Source organism: Canis lupus, chromosome 30 (genome assembly GCF_003254725.2).
Source record: "Canis lupus dingo isolate Sandy chromosome 30, ASM325472v2, whole genome shotgun sequence".
Lineage (NCBI taxonomy): Eukaryota > Metazoa > Chordata > Mammalia > Carnivora > Canidae > Canis > Canis lupus.
The window spans coordinates 32,912,254-32,930,187 of NC_064272.1; the positions used below are offsets into that span (position 1 = coordinate 32,912,254).

At 55.1% G+C, this 17,934-nt stretch overlaps 1 protein-coding gene across 5 annotated transcripts in view; it reads left to right on the top strand.

Moving 5' to 3' along the window:
• CORO2B (coronin 2B) overlaps positions 1-17,934 on the top strand; it is a 140,864-nt gene that overhangs the window by 111,976 nt on the left and 10,954 nt on the right. For all 5 annotated transcript variants that reach the window (XM_025472350.3, XM_025472351.3, XM_035708702.2 and 2 more), the window contains exons 3-8: positions 4,603-4,719; positions 14,081-14,230; positions 14,871-15,035; positions 16,926-17,042; positions 17,165-17,269; positions 17,801-17,897. In XM_025472350.3, the coding sequence (XP_025328135.3) occupies positions 4,603-4,719; positions 14,081-14,230; positions 14,871-15,035; positions 16,926-17,042; positions 17,165-17,269; positions 17,801-17,897 (751 nt within the window). The remainder of the gene's footprint in view (positions 1-4,602; positions 4,720-14,080; positions 14,231-14,870; positions 15,036-16,925; positions 17,043-17,164; positions 17,270-17,800; positions 17,898-17,934) is intronic.

The window sequence follows — 17,934 nt, forward strand, 5'->3', positions numbered from 1 at the left end:
CTTGTGCAATTCCCAAGTCATTAAGTATTCTTTGAAAACACCACTTCTCAATGACCTCATAATATTCTGTAATACTGGGGTACTGGAATTCATTTTGGCAACGCCCCCTTATTGGGCATTTATTATTTTGTTCTCTATTATAAATAACACTGAGCAGCAAATGTCCTCATGTGCTTCTCTATTGATTTATTGGCCAAAGGTTATGAACCTTTGAAAAGTCCTTGAGACACTAGGTCAAATGCACCTGCAGGAAGGTACGGAGAGGCCCGTGTCCCAGCCTCTGTCAACTGGGTCTTCTGGTAGACAAGGTACACTTGAGATGTGATGGGCCCCCCAGCACTCGGCGACTCCTTGAAAAGGCTCAGGGTAGGTGACATCCACCACCCAAGATTTGGTGTTGAAGGTTTGTCTCACTGAAGGGGGGGCTGCGTTTGTCCTTTGAGGCTTCCGGGATGAGGCCCACGCCAACGGCATGAAGATTTCCATGGCAATCATGGGATTATAGACACCAAGGAACGGGCTTCCCCGATCCCACCCCAGGCAGCTAGATCTTCTTTTGAGGCTGAAGCTTTCTGAGGTTCAAGGACCAGCTGGCAGGTTAGACCCCAGGACCCCTGACACCCTACCCTGGGGCACTGTGAACTGACCATCTCCACTACCATCTTGAAACATTGAAAAACCTTGACTCTGCTCCTCTGACACTTTCTAAACCTCTGCTCCCTCTGCTGTAAGATGAAGTTATGAAGATTAAATCTGATTACATTGATGACAGCTGTTAGTGTTGGTGTGGGTATTAGTAGGAGAGCGAGTGAGAGAAGACAGTTACGAGCCAGATCCGGATTCGGTCTCAAGTCACAGCCCCCTACAGAAATTGGAACAGAAAAGAGAGGCATTTGGGGGTCTGGGGAGAGGATTGTTCACATTTTTTTTTTAAATGCAGAACAGAACGCCTGGGTGGCTAGTGGTTGAGCATCTGCCTTCAGCCCGGGTCATGATCCCGGGGTCCCAGGCTCGAGTCCTGCGTCAGGCTCCCCGCATGGAGCCTGCTTCTCCCTCTGCCTATGTCTGCATCTCTCTGTGTGTCTCTCATGAATAAATAAATAAAATCTTTAAAATATATATATAGAACTAGCTTCCTTTAGAACATCTGGTACCTGTATTTTATTTATTTGTTCTTTAATTCGTCTGCCTCTCAAAGCAGTAGTGGTCCAGAGTTCATAACCACTGGTGCCACTGCAAAGCCTATAGTATGGGTGATGTGCTGCAGTCTGCTCAGGCCGGCTCTTGAGGGCCTGTTGCTACATTTTTAGGAGTTCTGCAAACCCATGGGTAAACATGGCCATTATCAAAACTTAAGTTATGCAAACTTCCAATTAAATAAATTATATCCAAAACAAAGGTGCTAAGGGTTTTTTGTTTTGTTTTGTTTTTTGTTGTTGTTTTGTTTTTTTGTTTTTTTGGTGCTGGGGGTTAACAAATCCCCTAGTTATTTTACTGCTCTGGTTCTCCAGATAACTTGTGTCTCTTGTCTCCACGGTGGAAAGCTCACGTGACCGTGGACTGCCAGGAGCCTCTTCTGACTCGACTTTTGGTGACATCACCCTGGTAGATCAAAAACGAGCGTAGTGGGAATATTTACACCACTGAAATTGGCAAATGCTCCCAAGAGGGCCTTTTTTTTTTTTCCTGGAAAACCAGTTAAACAGTTATCAGCACACCACTGCCTGTAACGTCAATCCCTCCCCCACTTCGCTGCACTCCCCAAAGGGAGCTCCGTTCATTGCTTTTAGCTGTTTCCTTTTGCACTTATCCCCGGATTTCTTAATTGCATGCTTTCACCGCCATGTCTAGATTTTTTTAAATCTTAGACATTGTATGTTGACTTCCCATTATGGAAGATAAGGATCTGGCTCCCTTCCAGCTACACACACACACACACTTTCCCTACCTCTGTGCTCCCGGTATGTTATAGTTTAACTCTTGTTTCAATAAATATTCAGGATTTACATTATTACAACTATGTAAATATTGTACATAAATCATTATCACTATGATTTACATTAGCTTTCTTTATACACCCTTTGTCCTGGAGTTAATCATGGCGTTTTTTTAATTGAGTTGATTTCTCCATAGAACAGTGGTTTCTCTGATATTTTTTTTCTTAGTACTGGAACTTGTCTTTCAAACAAATGTTATGTGGTAACGTACGGTATAAAATAGGAAACGCAGAGCTGCCAGGTTGAAAGGGGGTTCTTCCCTTGAGGGCTACCATGTACAGTCAAGTAGGTTGTGCACTGCACAACTGTAGGGGTCACCATTCACATGAGCAACAATGTGATTTAGTCATGACAATCATAATTCCCCACCCTATTGGGGAATGCATCCACTGTGTAAGGCGAGGTCCACCTGGGAGTATACATTACATCGGGATCATTCTCAGCTTTAAAAAGACCTATTCCCTTCCCAATGCAGGGCTCTGACCTCACCCCATTCTGAATAGGTTCCAGGGATGTTGCTTAACCTGTCCGTCCAGTGCATCACCCACACAGGCTGCTAGCCAGAAGCTGCTGCTAGCTGATGGCCACCTATTGACTGTTTCGGTGCCCCTCACATGCGCCTGGGCTGGGCTGGGTGCCAAAAGCTTAATGCAGGCAGCTTTGCTCAGGGATCACTCGGATGTAGCCTTCGGGATCATATGGTGCTGTCAGAGAGTATGTGAGCTGTGGGAGCTGTCTGCCCTTGGAAGTCGGGGCTAGAGGAGGGGACTTGACCCAAAGAGCTGTGGGATTCCAAAAGCTCAGCCTTGAGGGTCACCCCTAGGCAGGAACCCCCGTTTGCCTTCAGCTGGGTAAACTTGGGCAAGTTGCTTAAGCTTTCTGGGCCTCAAGTTCCTCATACCTAAATCACAGGGTGTGTGAGAGTCAGAGAAAATAATGTGTAACCTTGACAAATGCCATGGTCACATGTGGCTCAATCTGCTTAGACTCTGATTTAAAGAAAGAGTCCAACAGCCCAAAAGTAATTGAAAAGATATCCCAGGGGCACCTGGGTGGCTCAGTGAGTGGTTGAGCATCTGCCTTTGGCTCAGGGCGTGATCCCGGGGGTCCTGGGATCAAGTCCCACATTGGGCTCCCCGCAGGGCGCCTGCTTCTCCCTCTGCCTGTGTCTCTGCCTCTCTCTCTGTGTCTCTCATGAATAAATAAATAAAATCTAAAAAAAAAAATAAACAGATATCCCAGTTCTAACTGCATCCCCCATAGAATGGCAAAGGGGACCCCTTCCTAACTGATGACGGTGTTCCCCAGATCTCCATTGCCCCCATTCTGTAGTTTTCCCACGATGCACGTTGTCAGCCAAGCTCTCCTGAGTACACCTCCGATGCTGTTTTCCTCTCCCTCTTCCTCTGCCTCATGTCTCACCCTCTGTACCATTGCCATTTGCTCTTGGGTCTGTTTCTTCGCTACCCATCTCACCATTGCTGTGTCACAAAAAAAAAAAAAATCAGATGATCTGGAAATGAGCTGCTAGAGATGCGGGCAGGAAGTGGGTGGGGAGAGGTTACTGCAGGACACAGACTCTGAAATCACCCTGGCCCCATCATGCTGGCAAAGCGTAAAGCACATGAAGCAGAGGCTTTGCAAAAATTGATTCTCTTCTTTATTCATCAGTTGAGGGTCCTAAAGGGTGGGGGGGTGAGGTATGGCCTGCCCAAGATGCCTCTGATGACCTAACCACTATTCCCATGGGCAGTGACTGGGAAAATCCTGTTTCCTCCAATACCCCAAAATCTAATATTCAAAAGGCCTGAGGACGGAAACACGGCTTCTGGCTATAATTTTCCTTCCCTTCATTAAACATGGACTGCCCTGCCCTGTGTTCCTTGTTGCGTCTTTTGTGGAATCCATTCCCTTTGAAGGATGTCTCTCAGGTCATGTACCTAGCACGTAGCATATGTGCCAGGCTTGTAAGGAGCTGGATAATCAGAGACAAGAGACAGATCCCGTCCTCGGTTGCTCACAGATAGAAACAGGCCGCATTGCACCTGATGGTGCCTCATAGAAGGCGGCCTAGAATGCTAGGAGCACACAGAGGAGGAGCTCTTACCCCTTTGAGGGGTCAGGGAAGACCTCCTGGAGGAGCTGTTATTATCTAATCTGTATGACAATAATACTACTGTGCTATACCCAGCGTTCACTGTGATGATAATTTGCACACGAAGCACTTTGCCAAGTGTTAGCTCATTCAGTCTTCACCAAAGGCTGAGAGGCAGGTGTTACTCTCCTGCTTTCAGAGATCAAGAAATTGAAGCTCATCGAACCTCACTGACTTTAACAGGACCACGGAGCTAAAAGGGAGCAGAGCTGTAATTCAAACACAGGCCTCTGTGCCTCCAGAGACTACGCTTTGAGCCACGGGGCACTGTGCACAGGTGTTTAAGATGCACACTGAACACTTGGACCAGCCTAAGCAGGGATGCAAAGGTGGATACGACAGTGGTAGGTCCTCAGGGACCTTCCAGCCCAGAATAACGTCTCTTCTTCAGGGCCACCCTAGGACCATCCTACTAATCCCCATTTCTCTCTCTCTCTTTCTCCTTGGCAGACGGGCAGGATTGAACCCAACTACCCCAAGGTCTGTGGTCACCAGGGCAACGTGCTGGACATCAAGTGGAACCCATTCATTGACAACATCATTGCCTCGTGCTCAGAGGACACGTCGGTGAGCAGGAGGGGGGCTCCCCAAGGAGGGCAGACCCCCTGGGGGCTCCTCCCCACTTCCTCCTGGAGCCCTCCCTTCCTGAACGCCTCTCTTCCTCCCTTCTTTGCCCTTCTTCTACCAGCGTTGTTGTTGTCTTTCCAGCTAGCCCCGGATGGGGAGGGAGTCGGGAAAAGGACTGAGAAAGTGAATCCGTGGAATATTTGGCAGATCTGGCGCCTCTAGTGTGATGTCGTTTGGAGGTGTTGATTTTGTAGGTGAGACTTAAAACACGAAGCTTAGGGAGGTGATTGAGCGCTCGTCTGTGGTCTCAGAAGAAGACCTTCCTCCCTGTCCGTATTTTCCCTCCTGCCCTTCCTGGGCCAGGGAGGATGCGGCTGGGGCTGGGGGCAGCTGTGGAGCGCAGTGGTCAGAGCACAGGGGCTGCGTGACCAGGGAGAGGGCAGGTGGAGGGGCCGCGTCCTTCCCGAGGAGCGGAGAGCGTCAGTGACCACGGTTGGCGCGGCTCTGCCTGCGAGGTGTTGGGCGACTGTCATCAACCTCGAGGGAGGGAGCGGACAGGCTGCAACTTGGAGCTCCTCCGCTCTCTCTGAGCCAGGGTGTAGTTCGTCCTCGGGGTCCCTGTGTGAGAAAGCCACTGCCACCCCCAGACCGCGGCCAAGGAAGGGTCACAGGCAGGGAGTCCGCACGGGAGGGCTGCTGGCTGCACGACCCACGCGCCAGGTCTCGTCGTGCCACAAATGCACAGGGCAGTCAGCTGGCAAGCAGGTGAGCAGTGACCAGCTTGGGGACAGGAAGGACACACGAGCTGGGGCTTCTGCCTCGGGTACTAACTCCCATCTGACGGAGGGCAAGGGTGCAAGGGTCACTGACGGAGCCGGGCCTGCCTGCTTCTGGCTCAGCAGCACCTTGTTCCCTGCCTGGGTGAGTCAGGTGCCTCTTGCTCCAGGGGCCCGGCTAGTAAACCAGGGATATTAGGGAAAAGCACGAGGCCCGGCACCGACCGCACTAGCCGAGCGGCCCTCTTCCATTAGGCCCATGAGATCCCAGGACCACAGGGTGCCCGCCCCGCTCCCGGGGACTGGCCTGCCATCGGAGCTCAGCTGGGCCATCTCCCCACCCAGGGACTGAATCTCAGCAGCACCGCTGGCCAGCTGGGCGACCAGGGGCAGATTACTTACCCTCCCTGGGCCTCAGTGTTGCTCCTTTTGTGCAACGGCCGTGTTGAGACGTGCCTTTGGCGGTTGCTATGCGGGGGTAAGGGGGTCTGTGCCCCCCACTGTGCCTGCGGGTCTCTGCCCTGCTCTGGAGCCACCAGCAGTACAAGGGCAGGGCATACACTGCTCACCGACATGCTACGCAGAACGAAGTCCCTGCAGCCGCCGAGGTCAGGCTGAGGGCTGTGTGCACGGGGAGGGGAGATGCGTGTTGCCAGAAGTATCGGCGGGGAGTTAGAGAAGTCTGGGCTCTGGAGAAGCTGGACTGGTGCAGAGAAGGCGTTGGAGGAGGCCCCGGGGGAGAGGGCACAGGCCTGCGGGGAGGGTCTCAGTCCCCAGGCCGCTGTCACAAAACACCAGGCTGGGGGGCTTATAAACAGCAGGCATTTACTGCTCACAGTTCTGGAAGCTGAAGTCCGGGAGCAGGTGCCAGAATGGTCTGGGAGAGCCTTCCTTTTGTCGCATGCCCGCGGGGTGGCAGGGGCTGGGGTCTCTGGAGGCTCTATGATAAGGGCACTAATCCCATTCCTGAGGGTTCCACCCTCAAGACCTAGTCACTACCCAGGGGCCCTGCCTCCTAATACCATCAGCTTAGGGGGTAGGATTTCAACATATGGAGGGGACCCTGTGCTCCCCGGGGATCAGGGAAGGGGACCTCTCAGGCCAGAGGGGGGCGGTCACAGCTGGCTCCCTGGAGGAGTGTCCCCCCTCGACACACACACCTCAAGCCACCAGCCCTGGGATGTGGCTCAGCCAAGAGGAGAGGAGCACCCAGGGGAGGACCGTGGCAGGCAGAGGTGAGAGATGAGGGAAAGGACACCAGGCCTGGGGGCACAGCGAGGAGGACTGGCCCAGAGCATGAGCCAGAGAGAAGGAGATGAAGTCTTTGGTCCAGAGGGGACCTAAGCTCCTGCTCCAGCCACCAGTCCAGCTGCCCATAAGCAGCAGCTTAGCCTGGTTGGTTCGCCACCTCTCCTGGGCCTCAGGGCCACTGGAGCTAACAGGCCCCCGGGCCCAGTAACCCCCTGGAGAAGGCCCCAAGGCCCAAGGTCACACAGGGAGGCGGGGCACAGGCGGGGCACAGGCAGGGCCGGCACTCCTCAGCACATCACCAGCCTTCCTAGGTTTACAGGTGAGGAAACTGAGGCCCAGGGCCACTGAGGGCTGGCCTTTGGGATCCACCACTCAGTGTGTACATCACCGCGACTTCTCTGAGCAGGGCCCCATGCCACACGTGCACGAGGGCACACGTGGGGCACACGGAGGGCAGGGCGGGAGGCGTCCTCCGCAGGTCCTGGGAGGGGGGCAGGTAAGGGGAAGGAGCCCGTAGCTCCACAGACCAGGTCAGGAGGCCTGTCCGCACCACCGGGGCCATGCAGGCTGACCTTCCTGCCTCCCTCGAAGCGCCTCGAGGGGAAGCCACTGAGACACCCTCCCTCCAGGGTGGGAGGCCCAAATGGTCAACTTACTGCACAGGGGACACCCAGAACCAGGCTTAGGGGGTCAGGCAGGAGACCTAAGTGCCGGGCTCTGTGCTACTCACGGGGCTCGGGGGCAGGAGAGTGGCTTTGAAGCGGGTCTGGCCCATGTCTCCAGGCGGGGCCCTCTGCTTGTCTCTCTGGACAGTCTGGGGACACTGAAAGGAGCCCACCAGCTCCCCCTGCTCCCCAGTTCCTCTCCCATATCTCCCACCCCTGAAAAACCTCCAGGGAAAGCCAAGCTCATGCCCCCGGCCCCCGCCAGGGCATGAGGAGGGCCTTCAGAGGGGGACCCCAGCCCTCCAGGGCTCCAGGGGAACCTACCCAGACCCCTTCCCAATGCACTCCTGTCCTGAGGGAGCTGTAGGGCCATAACTCTCCCTGGCATCTGGTAGGATCCAGTTCTTTCCGCCGCTGGGTGATGTCACCTATTGTTGAGCGGCTGTGCTTTTTATAGCTTCTGCTGCAGCTAGGGAGGGTGGCTGGCAGCGGCAGGGAAGGGCTCCGTGGGCTTCCAGCCCTGTGCTCCTAGCCTTCCCAGAGGGCCGGCAGCTGCAGAGAAACGGAGAGGTTTCTGACATCTCAAGGAGAGGGGAAGAGGGAGGCAGGGCCCTCTCCCTGGTGGGCTGAGCTCAGCGATTTCCTCTGCTCCTTTATCCAAAGGCTGCCCTCCCACCCCACCCCCACTCCCAGAGAGGAGGGCCCTCCCCAGGAGCCGGGAGTGGGATGGGGCAGGATGTCAGCCCTGCAGCAGCAGCCAGAAGCCACCCACCACCCTGCCCTTCTACACACGCACACACTCTAGAACCATTACCTCTCGGAGCTGGAAGGGAACAGGGTGCCCCCTTCAGAGATGGCCGGACAGTGGCCCCACCGACACACCTGGCCCCGCAGAGCAAGGGGCAGCGCAGCTCTGTCCTTAAGCAGCCAGGCTCAGGCGGCCATAGGTTAGGGTCCACCACTTTCCAGACCTGCGACCTTGAACCTTTACCTCTCTGGGCACAAGCGGCCCTCCTGTAAAACTGGAGATCGTGTTGGACTCCGCATCAGAACAAAATGAATGTACGAAGTTTCGCGTTGATGGTCTACTGCGAACCCCACGGCCCCTGGGGCAGCCAGAGAGCTGGAGTCAGAGACCCAGGGCTCTCCCCACTTCATCTCACTCTTTGCTCATTGAGCCCCCAAGTAGACCTTCTATCACTGGTTTCCAAAAAAAAGACTACGCTGCATGGGAACCTCATATCCGAGAGAGAAATCCCCGACCCCTTCCGAGCCAGATGGGTGATTTCCCGACTCCGCAGCTCACCACCAGCCGGAGCGACGGGGGGCCTGCTCCCGCCAAGTCGGGGGCTCACTCACTGCTGAACCTGCCGATGGCATGACAGCAAGACTTCTGGGCTTCTAGGATTCTTCCGTTGGCTCACGCATTCAAAACTATGTGCCAGACACTGTTCCTTGCGCTGGAGGCAAAGGTCCTCAGACCTTAGGAGATCCGGTGCCCAATGGAGGAGTCGGCCACCCAGTAGGATGGCCTGGCACGTTATCGGTGCCCGATATCTGCATATGGGCACTGGCAGGCTGTTCCCTCTTTGGGGACAGATAAGCAGGACAAACTGTGACCTCTCCAAGGTGTCAGACCAATGCAGGGGTGAAGGTAGGCGTTGGGCAGCCAGTAAGGTCAAGGCCCTGATTTGAATAGAGATTGTGAGACTGCTAAGCTCCCACTTTATTGTCCGGCTGCTCCGTCCCCAGGCACAGGGACACTCGGCTCTGTAGTTTTATTAAACATCCTTATCAGCTCTCTTGCTTGAGCCTTGTCTGCACGGTCTGCTGTCTCCCCCGCAAAACCATGAGCTGCTGAGACCAAGGATACCCTCCCCTGGCCCCGCGACTGGTATGTGTGACACAGGCAGACACTGAGCGTATTTTGTTGGGTTGAATGTAGCTGCCTTGAACGTGGCTCCAATCTGGGGACCTAAGAAGGGGCACAGTTGGCTTGCTAGGGGGAGCATTTTGCCATATTTCTCCACCTCTTCCTTCCAGAAATCTGGTTTGTCTGACCTATCGGGTTTCCTGTTGAAGCAACCTCTGAGCAGATCCACAGTGTTCCTCCCACACCCATCCTCTCTGTGCTTTAGACAAATCCCTTGAATGCCAAGAGGTTGGAATTGCTTTTCCAGCTACCCAGGTCCACTGTGACCTCCAGCTCCTCCTCTGAGCTCCTACCATACTCGGTGCCTGGTGCCTACTGTTAGCTGTAGCCGCAGATCAAGCTGTAGCCGTAGATCAAGCAGAGCCAGTCTCTCCCCCCTCCCCCACGATACGCTCGATGATGTCAAAAGTGGAGAACTTCGGGAGATTAACTAGTATTGCCTCGATGCGCAGGTGAGAAGACTGGGACAAGTGGCCATATCACATGGGGTTAAGGGAAGGTGCCTCTATCCCTTGCTGCAGGATATTTTTCATCCGGTCCCCCAAGCCCCACCTGGGACCCTACATCTCACAGTTATTGGTAACAAACAGCACCCTGGGCCTCCTGCTGCAGGCCTCGGCTCCCTGGCTCTTGGACCTAGTTCAGAGGCTGAACCTGGGCACAGGCAGAGCCGGCCCTCCCCCTCCCCCCGGCTGACCCCTGGCTTCCTAGGCAGACCTGTCATGCTAACCAATCAGCTCATCTGGCTAGGAAGCCTGAGACCCACAAGGACGTGAAGCTGAGTTTAGTTCAACACACGCACCTCTGAATGGTGCCCGTGTCTCTGTTCGTCACCTAGACCGGGAGCCTGAGCCTCAGAGCGGTTACCTGGCTTTCCCAGTCATCCTGCGAGTGAGTGGGTTTGGAGGCTGGCTGGACCCTCCCTTCCCAGCTTCCCTCGGGCCTCCACCTTCACCTGGCGTGGGACACTACCCAGGGAGGCGCCTCAGTTAGCTCCACACTCAGGAGTGAGGCTGATGGGGAGAAGGGTTTTTCCTGAGACGCAAGCAGAGCATCCTGAGACCTTGGTGACTTAAAGGTGTGACACACGTGGCACCTCCTCTGCCACATGCCAGCCTGCTCCACTCGGGTCAGGCTGACCCACCTGCCCTGCCTGCTGTGCCCGAGCCCACGCTGCTCGCTGCTCCTTTGTCCACCCCCTTCCTCTGCCCCCTCCCCACTCCCCCCAGCCTCTCCTTTCAAACATGGGCCCACATCCAGTCTTCTAGCCTTGCTCTTCGCAGACCCTCCCACCCTTGACCGCTCCCCAAGACTGGATCAGTGCCCCTCCAGCTCTGTTCTCATCTCAGCTCTGCCCTTCTCTGCCCCCCAAGTACTATTCAAGAACTGGAGCTCAGCACAATCCCATTGACTAAAAGGAGTCTGGCTCATAGAGGTGTGTGTGGAGTGGATAAGGCTGTAGTCTCTGTTTCAGAGATCTCTCTCAAAGTTCGGAGGCCACTTTCCTGCCTCAGTAAGCACTTCTGCACTGACTGCCTCAGTGTTCCCGTGTGTGCCTACTTGTCCGTTATCCTCAAGCTACAGTGCAAGGTGTCCAGAGACCACATCCTCGACCTCCTTAAAAAAAAAAAAATGCTTTTTGTTTTGTTTTAAGATTTTATTTATTTATTCATGAGAGACACACAGAGAGAGGCAGAGACACAGGCAGAGGGAGAAGCAGGCTCTCTGTGGGGAGCCCGATGTGGGACTCCATCCCAGGACCCCAGGATCACAACCTCAGCCAGAGGCAGACGCTCAACACTGAGCCTCCCAGGCGACCCCCACCCCCAGCCTGTCATTCTGACCCTCAACGTCTTATCCCTTAGAGTCTGAAAGTTTCTAGAGCTTCCTCCTCCGGTGCCGACAATAAACCCCATAAAATGATACAGAGTAATTCTAAGAATCAGAAATGCAAACCCAGACGGTGAGATGGCATTTTCGACCTGTTGGGTGGGCAGAGGTCTATTTCTGAAAGTATAGTTAGAGACGTAGATAAAGAAGCACTCTCCGACTCTGTTGGCGAAAACTGGGACAGCTTTTGGGGACAGTTTTACAGTAACTATTAAAAAATGAAACACCCGTAGGCATGTGCCCTACAAGACTATTTGCACTCAAACTTGTATTACGGGACTGTTCCTCATAGAGTGACTTGTAATAGGGACAAAAGTGGGCAGAGCCCAGGTGTCCGTTAACGGAGACTGATTAAATCCATTGTGGCACCGTCAGGCAACAGATGTCCCTCTGGCCACTTACTAAGAGAGGGTAAATCCATGTGTACTGGTGTGGAAAGATGCTCACTACCTATTACAGGAGAAGAACAAGTTGCAGAAGAACACATGCAACAGCCTCCTTTGGGGTAGAAGAGAAAAAAGTGGGGGGTGGGGGTTTGTGGTGTGTGTGTGCATGCAGGCGTGCATGCTCATGTGTGTCCAAACCAAGCATTGGTGTCCTTTCTTCAAGGGTCACCGTCCTCTGGTGCGCTGGGGACAAGAAGACTGGGTCTTAGGGGTGACCACGCAGTCATCTACACTGGTCCCTGCTCCACCCTCCCATCCTTTTCCAGATCAGACCTCATCTCTGAATGCCCTTAGGCAGGGCCCACTTAGGAAAAACCATGGGTCCTACTGGGTCCCCTCTCTGTCACCTCACCCCCCAGCCCCCACCGCCCGTCCAGGGCTTTTCATGGAAAGCTGGAGCAACCACAGGTGATGGCAATGTCAGAAAACTGTTTTAGACTGTCCCCTAATTATAAACTTTTTCTCGGGTCTGTTTTTTAAACCGAGAAGGGTACACTGAAAGGTGACCTCAGACCTTTGATTGAACCTGCCTTTCTCACCGTGAAGCCTCCCACGTCTACACGTGCAGCGTAGGGTCTTCCGGGGACACGCTGGGAAAGGAAACTGTCACGGGAATCGCCTTGGGGGCACCCCCAGTTCCCAGCCTTCTCCCCTGTCCCGAGGACTGCCTTTGGAGTTCCATGTTTATTCGTAGGCTTCAGAATTATTGATCGAATGGCTAATATTGCATAGTAACATGACATATTAAATTGTTCCCCTGATGTTGGTCACTTCGAGTGTCTAAATTTTCCACGTTGCAGCGCACACCTTCATGCATGAAGATTTTTGCTTATATTGGGTTTTCCGAGTGGTATTACTAGGTCAAGGAATACGACATAGATGTCTTTATGGTTCCAGCTAAGGATTGCCAGATTGCTTCCCAAAGAGCTACTCTGAGTTAGAATACTACCAACACCGATCCACTCCACCAGTGCCGGTATATGATCCTGCCAGCACTGGCTCCCCCCCCCCCCTCCCCTCCCCCTTCCCAGTCGGCTCCTTTAGAAGATTATGGCATCTCAAAGCAGTTTTTCCAGTTTTTCTCCTTACTGGCAAGGGTGCAGTTCCGATTTTCAAAAGATTTGCCTTAAAGGTGCCCTAAGTTGTCACGACCCGTGTTCTTTCCTCTCCGGTCAGAGCATAGTCAACAGCATTCATGATGACAGCAATTATAACAAGGATTAGAATTCCTTAGGTCTTTCGAGCACTTTACAGTTTACAAACTTGGGCGACCAGCGTCTCATTTTATTCTCCCAAGGAGCCAAGGCAGGGCAAAGAATTTTTTTCTCCCATTTGGGGCTGAAACAGTTGCACCTAGGCAGAGTATGTTTGGCCTGAGAAATGGAAGCCCACCAGGGCGAGATGGCAGTAATCAGGAGGGTACTCACGGATTGCAGAGAAACTGTGCACTTTGTCACGCTGGGACCCCATGGACCACACGCTCTCTGCTCCTCCGTGTGTCTCATCCTCCTCTCAGCCCATCGTCTCTTTCTGCCTCTTCTTTCTTTCTTTTTTTTTTTTAAGATTTTATTTATTTGAGAGAGAGACCAAGTGCAGAGGGGAGAGGCAGAGGGAGGGGGAGAGGGAGAAGCAGACTCCCCACTGAGCAGGGACTCCAGGACCTGGAGATCACGACCTGAGCCCGAAGGCAGATGCTTAAGCTTAACCCACTAAGCCACCCAGGCTCTCCTCTGCTTCTTTACCAGCATCCACAAAGCTGCAAATAGCAGCTGCATCCAGGCTTTGCCTGTCCTGGTGTCGGCTCCCAACATCTGATCAGTCTCTGCCCCTTGGAGCCTCACCTCCCAGAAGAGCCTCTGGGCCTCCCAGCCTCCCAGATGGCTTTTCCTCTGCTCTCGTGTCCACCTTGGTGAAGGGCAGCGTGAGAGACAGGGCCGTGTGGTACCAACAGAGCTGCTGAGGCTGACATCAGAGCTCTTTTTTTTTTTTTAAGAGTTTATTTATTTATTCATGAGAAACACAGAGAGAGGGGCAGAGACACAGGCAGAGGGAGAAGCAGGCTCCCCGCAAGGAGCCCGATGCGGGACTCGATCCTGGGACCCCGGGATCATGCCCTGAGCCACAGGCAGATGCTCAATGCTGAGCCACCCAGGCGCCCCAGAGATCAGAGCTCTTAGAAGGGTGTGTGAAGGGAAGCAGAGGCAGGCTTTTACTGCATCACTCGCCCCAAGCTGCTTATGGTGTGAAGTGCACCCCGGAGCCTCCCCGAGCCTCGGTCAGGCCCGCCCGCTGCACCGGCCTGGAGGTGCAGATCCGGGGAAGCCTGGGGCCACGGGAGGGGGCTGTCAGAGGCTCCCCGGGCCCTGCCCACCCAGCCACGACCCTCGGCGCCCCCTGCAGGTGCGCATCTGGGAGATCCCCGAGGGGGGCCTGAAGCGGAACATGACAGAGGCTCTCCTGGAGCTGCACGGGCACAGCCGGCGCGTGGGGCTGGTCGAGTGGCACCCCACCACCAACAACATCCTGTTCAGTGCGGGCTATGACTACAAGGTGAGCAGCCCGGCCGCACCTGCGGCCACAGCCAGCTCAGGGCAGGGGTGGGAGGGATTTTTACCGTTAGATCCTGAGCGTGTTCACCCACATTGTCCCGTCCATCTGTCCACTCATTCATTCATTCAGTCATTCATTCACTACTGAGGCCCGGGCATCTTCTGTGCTCCCTGTCATTCCTGGAGCCCACACAGGCTGCCTCTCCGGCTTCCCTGGCCCTTAAGGATTAGAAGAGAATGTCCACTCCATGCCTACACCCTCTCCCGGGGCCACTTCTTAAATCCAGATGTGGCTGCCACCCCCCTGGTAGGAGAAAGGAGCGACCAGAGTTGCTGGAGGGAAGAGAACGGGATGTCCCCAAAAGAGGTGTGCCAGCTAGGGGACCCGGGTCAGGAACATCGATCCTTCTTGCAAGGGGCAGAAACTGAGCCCAGGCCAGGGCTGGGATCTGCCGAGGGCTGGCGGATTTGTGCGACGGGAGCGTCGGTCTTTGATACAGAGTTTAATCTCCATCCTGCCTGCCAGCACACCCCGACCCTGCGTGGGGCGTCTCTCCCGGGGCCGTGGGGCGCAGCCCAGGGACAGAGGCCTCATGCCAAGCCACAGGCCTGACCTGCCTCCGTCACGCCCACCCTCGCAGGTCCTCATCTGGAACCTGGACGTGGGTGAGCCAGTGAAGATGATAGACTGCCACTCGGATGTGATCCTCTGCATGTCCTTCAACACGGATGGCAGCCTGCTCACCACCACGTGCAAGGACAAAAAGCTTCGCGTGATCGAGCCCCGCTCTGGCCGCGTCCTGCAGGTGAAGCCCCACGGCTTTTTAGGGAAGGGAAAGGGGTCAGGATCTGGGGCATGGCTTTCCTGTCAGGCTCAGAGGAAAAGGCGGGGCCAGCTCCCCTTCTCCCATGCACCTGGCCTGCACCTCCATCTACCAGCCCACGCCTTCTGGGTTCTTCTCGACTCACAGGGACCCTGCCTTAGTCTGGGCAGGGAGGGACCTCGGTATCCTTCTTATCCCCACGGTACCCCTCTCCCCAGATGGGATTCTTCTGGCCTGCTCTGGGGACAGAAATGGTGACACCCTTTAGCACACAAATCCCTGGGTGTTGCCCAAGCCCCATCGTGGGCACAAGAGAGGGGCTTCGGACTATCTGCCCAGCCACCAGCATGGGACAAGCATGAAGGAAATGGCTCAGGGCACCAGTCCCAGGGACAGCTCCAAGTGGGGAGGTTGCTGGTGAATTTAGTTCCAGCTAGGTCTTTGAATCTCCTGGGTCTTGACTGTGAGGAAGGGATCAGATGCCATTTGGGAGTAAGAAATTGACACTTTATGAACACCCACTGCGTGCCAGCCACCCGGCTAAGTGGGATGGAAAATTCGGATGCAATGTGAGGTTTGCCTCCTACACAAGAAAGGATTGATGCTTGGCCTGGTGGTGTTTATCTTGGAAGAGTCTGATGTTACAAGAGCAGAAAGTCATCTACTACTACCATCACTGATAATAAGGCTCACAGTTATTCGCATCATTAGGATCCGGCAGCATTTATTCAGAGCTCACTGCGTGGTGCGCACTGTGCCCAGGGCTCTACATTGTCACTCGCTGAATCCTCCTGCCAGCCTTCTAAGGTGGGCTGCTCTTCCCGCCTCACAGGGGGAAACTGAGCCCTGGAGAGGGTTCGAGATGGAGGTTATGGGCAGGGCTAGAATTCAGACCCAACCAGCCGGCCCCCAGAGCCCATGTTGAGTGGAGGAGATGGGCGGGAGCAGAGAACCCAAGCTCCACCTCACAGACGTGACACAGGCTGAGAGCTGGGAGTCCTCGGGCTACACTTGCTGGGCAGGACTGGAAGTGACGCCAGCCAGGGTCTCTGTGCTGCTCCCCCAGCCTCTGGTTTCTGACCTGATGCTAACTCATCCTGGCAAAGGACTGTGGTGTGCTAGAGGGAAAAGGAAGAGTCAGGAGCCGAGAGGCAGGGGAAAGGAGGATGGAGGATGGAGGCAGGTTAGAAGGACCCCTGGGGTGAAGCAAGGCGTGAGCACCCCATGCCCCTGAGCCTCATCCTCATCCTCAGACATTCCCTCCAGGAGGTACTGTGGCAACACTTAGAAGAGATGCCCTGCTGAGAGCACCTGGCACCTGGCACCTGGCACCCCTGACGTCAGCTTCCCTTTCCCGATCCCCGCCACCGGAGGGTCGGGTGGAGAGGCCTGCTTTCCTGACCCTGGGACCCCATTGCTCCACAGCACCTGAGTTAGTTTCCTCTGGCAGCTGCAAGGAATTACCACCAACAGTGGCTTACAACAACCCAGAGAGCTTCTCTCACAGTTCCAGAGGCCGGAAGTCCAAAATCAAGGCTGCACTCCCTCTGGAGGCTCTGGGAGAGAACCTTCCTCGCCTCTTCCAGCTTCTGATGGCTGCTTGGTTCCCTTGCTTGCGGCCGTTATCACTCTGGTCTCTGCCTCTGGAGTCACCTCTTCTGTGTGTCCCTAGAGCCTCCCTTTCTCTCACCTCTTACAGGGATGCTCACAATGACCTTTAAGGCCCACTTGGATAATCCAGGGCAATTAAGGACCCCCTTCACAGGTTCCAGGGTTTAAGGCATGGGCCTATCTTTGGGGGGCCCCATTCAGCCCACTATACTTCCCTAGCGTCCGGTGGCCCTGCCTTACCGGCTCTGTCTGTCCCGCCAGGAGGCAAACTGCAAAAACCACAGAGTGAACCGAGTCGTGTTCCTGGGAAACATGAAGCGGCTTCTCACGACGGGGGTCTCCAGGTGGAACACGAGACAGATCGCCCTCTGGGACCAGGTCAGCCACAGGGAGGCCAGGTGGTGACACGGACGGGTTGTAGCTCTGGGGCTTTATTGGGGTCGGGGAGGGTAAGGTGCCGTCCTGCCTGGACGTAGGCTGATACGGCCTTGTGCCCGCAGGAGGACCTGTCCATGCCCCTGATCGAGGAGGAAATTGATGGGCTGTCAGGCCTCCTGTTCCCCTTCTACGACGCTGACACCCACATGCTCTACCTGGCTGGAAAGGTAGTAGAAGATGGGGGTGGGAAACACTGGGGGAGCCTGTGGGAGACCCCCACCTCCATCGTGTCCCTGCTCCTGCCCTCCCCCCGAAGAAGAGCCAGGCCAGTGGCTCTGGTCTTCCCCTCGGGCTCTCGTTCTCTTCCATCAAAACCTGCCCTCGACTCTGACATTCATTCCTGCTGAGGTGCCAGTGACTGAAAGTTACTTCCGAGGTGCACTGGGGCGGGGTTTACACCCGAATAAGGATCAGAGCCTGAAGTCTAGAGGACAGCGACTAATCCTGGTATTTGAGGCACCTGCCGGGTGCTCTTTGGCAAAGATGGCCTTGTTTATCAGAAATGTTGTCTACACACACACACACACACACACACACACCACCCCCACCTCCCCCACCCCCCACCCCCACTCCAGTCAGCGGGCCACGGGTCTAGAGGCCAGGTCTCCACCCCTGAGGCACAGCAGCCGCTTTCTTCCGCAGGCCCCCAGGACCACTTCCCACTTTCCTTACCTCCCTCCCTCTCCCCCTGCCCCCAGGGAGATGGAAACATCCGGTACTACGAGATCAGCACTGAGAAACCCTTCCTGAGTTACCTCATGGAGTTCCGCTCCCCAGCTCCGCAGAAAGGCCTAGGTAAGGGGGGGTCCAGAGGCTTCCAGAGGGGTCTAGA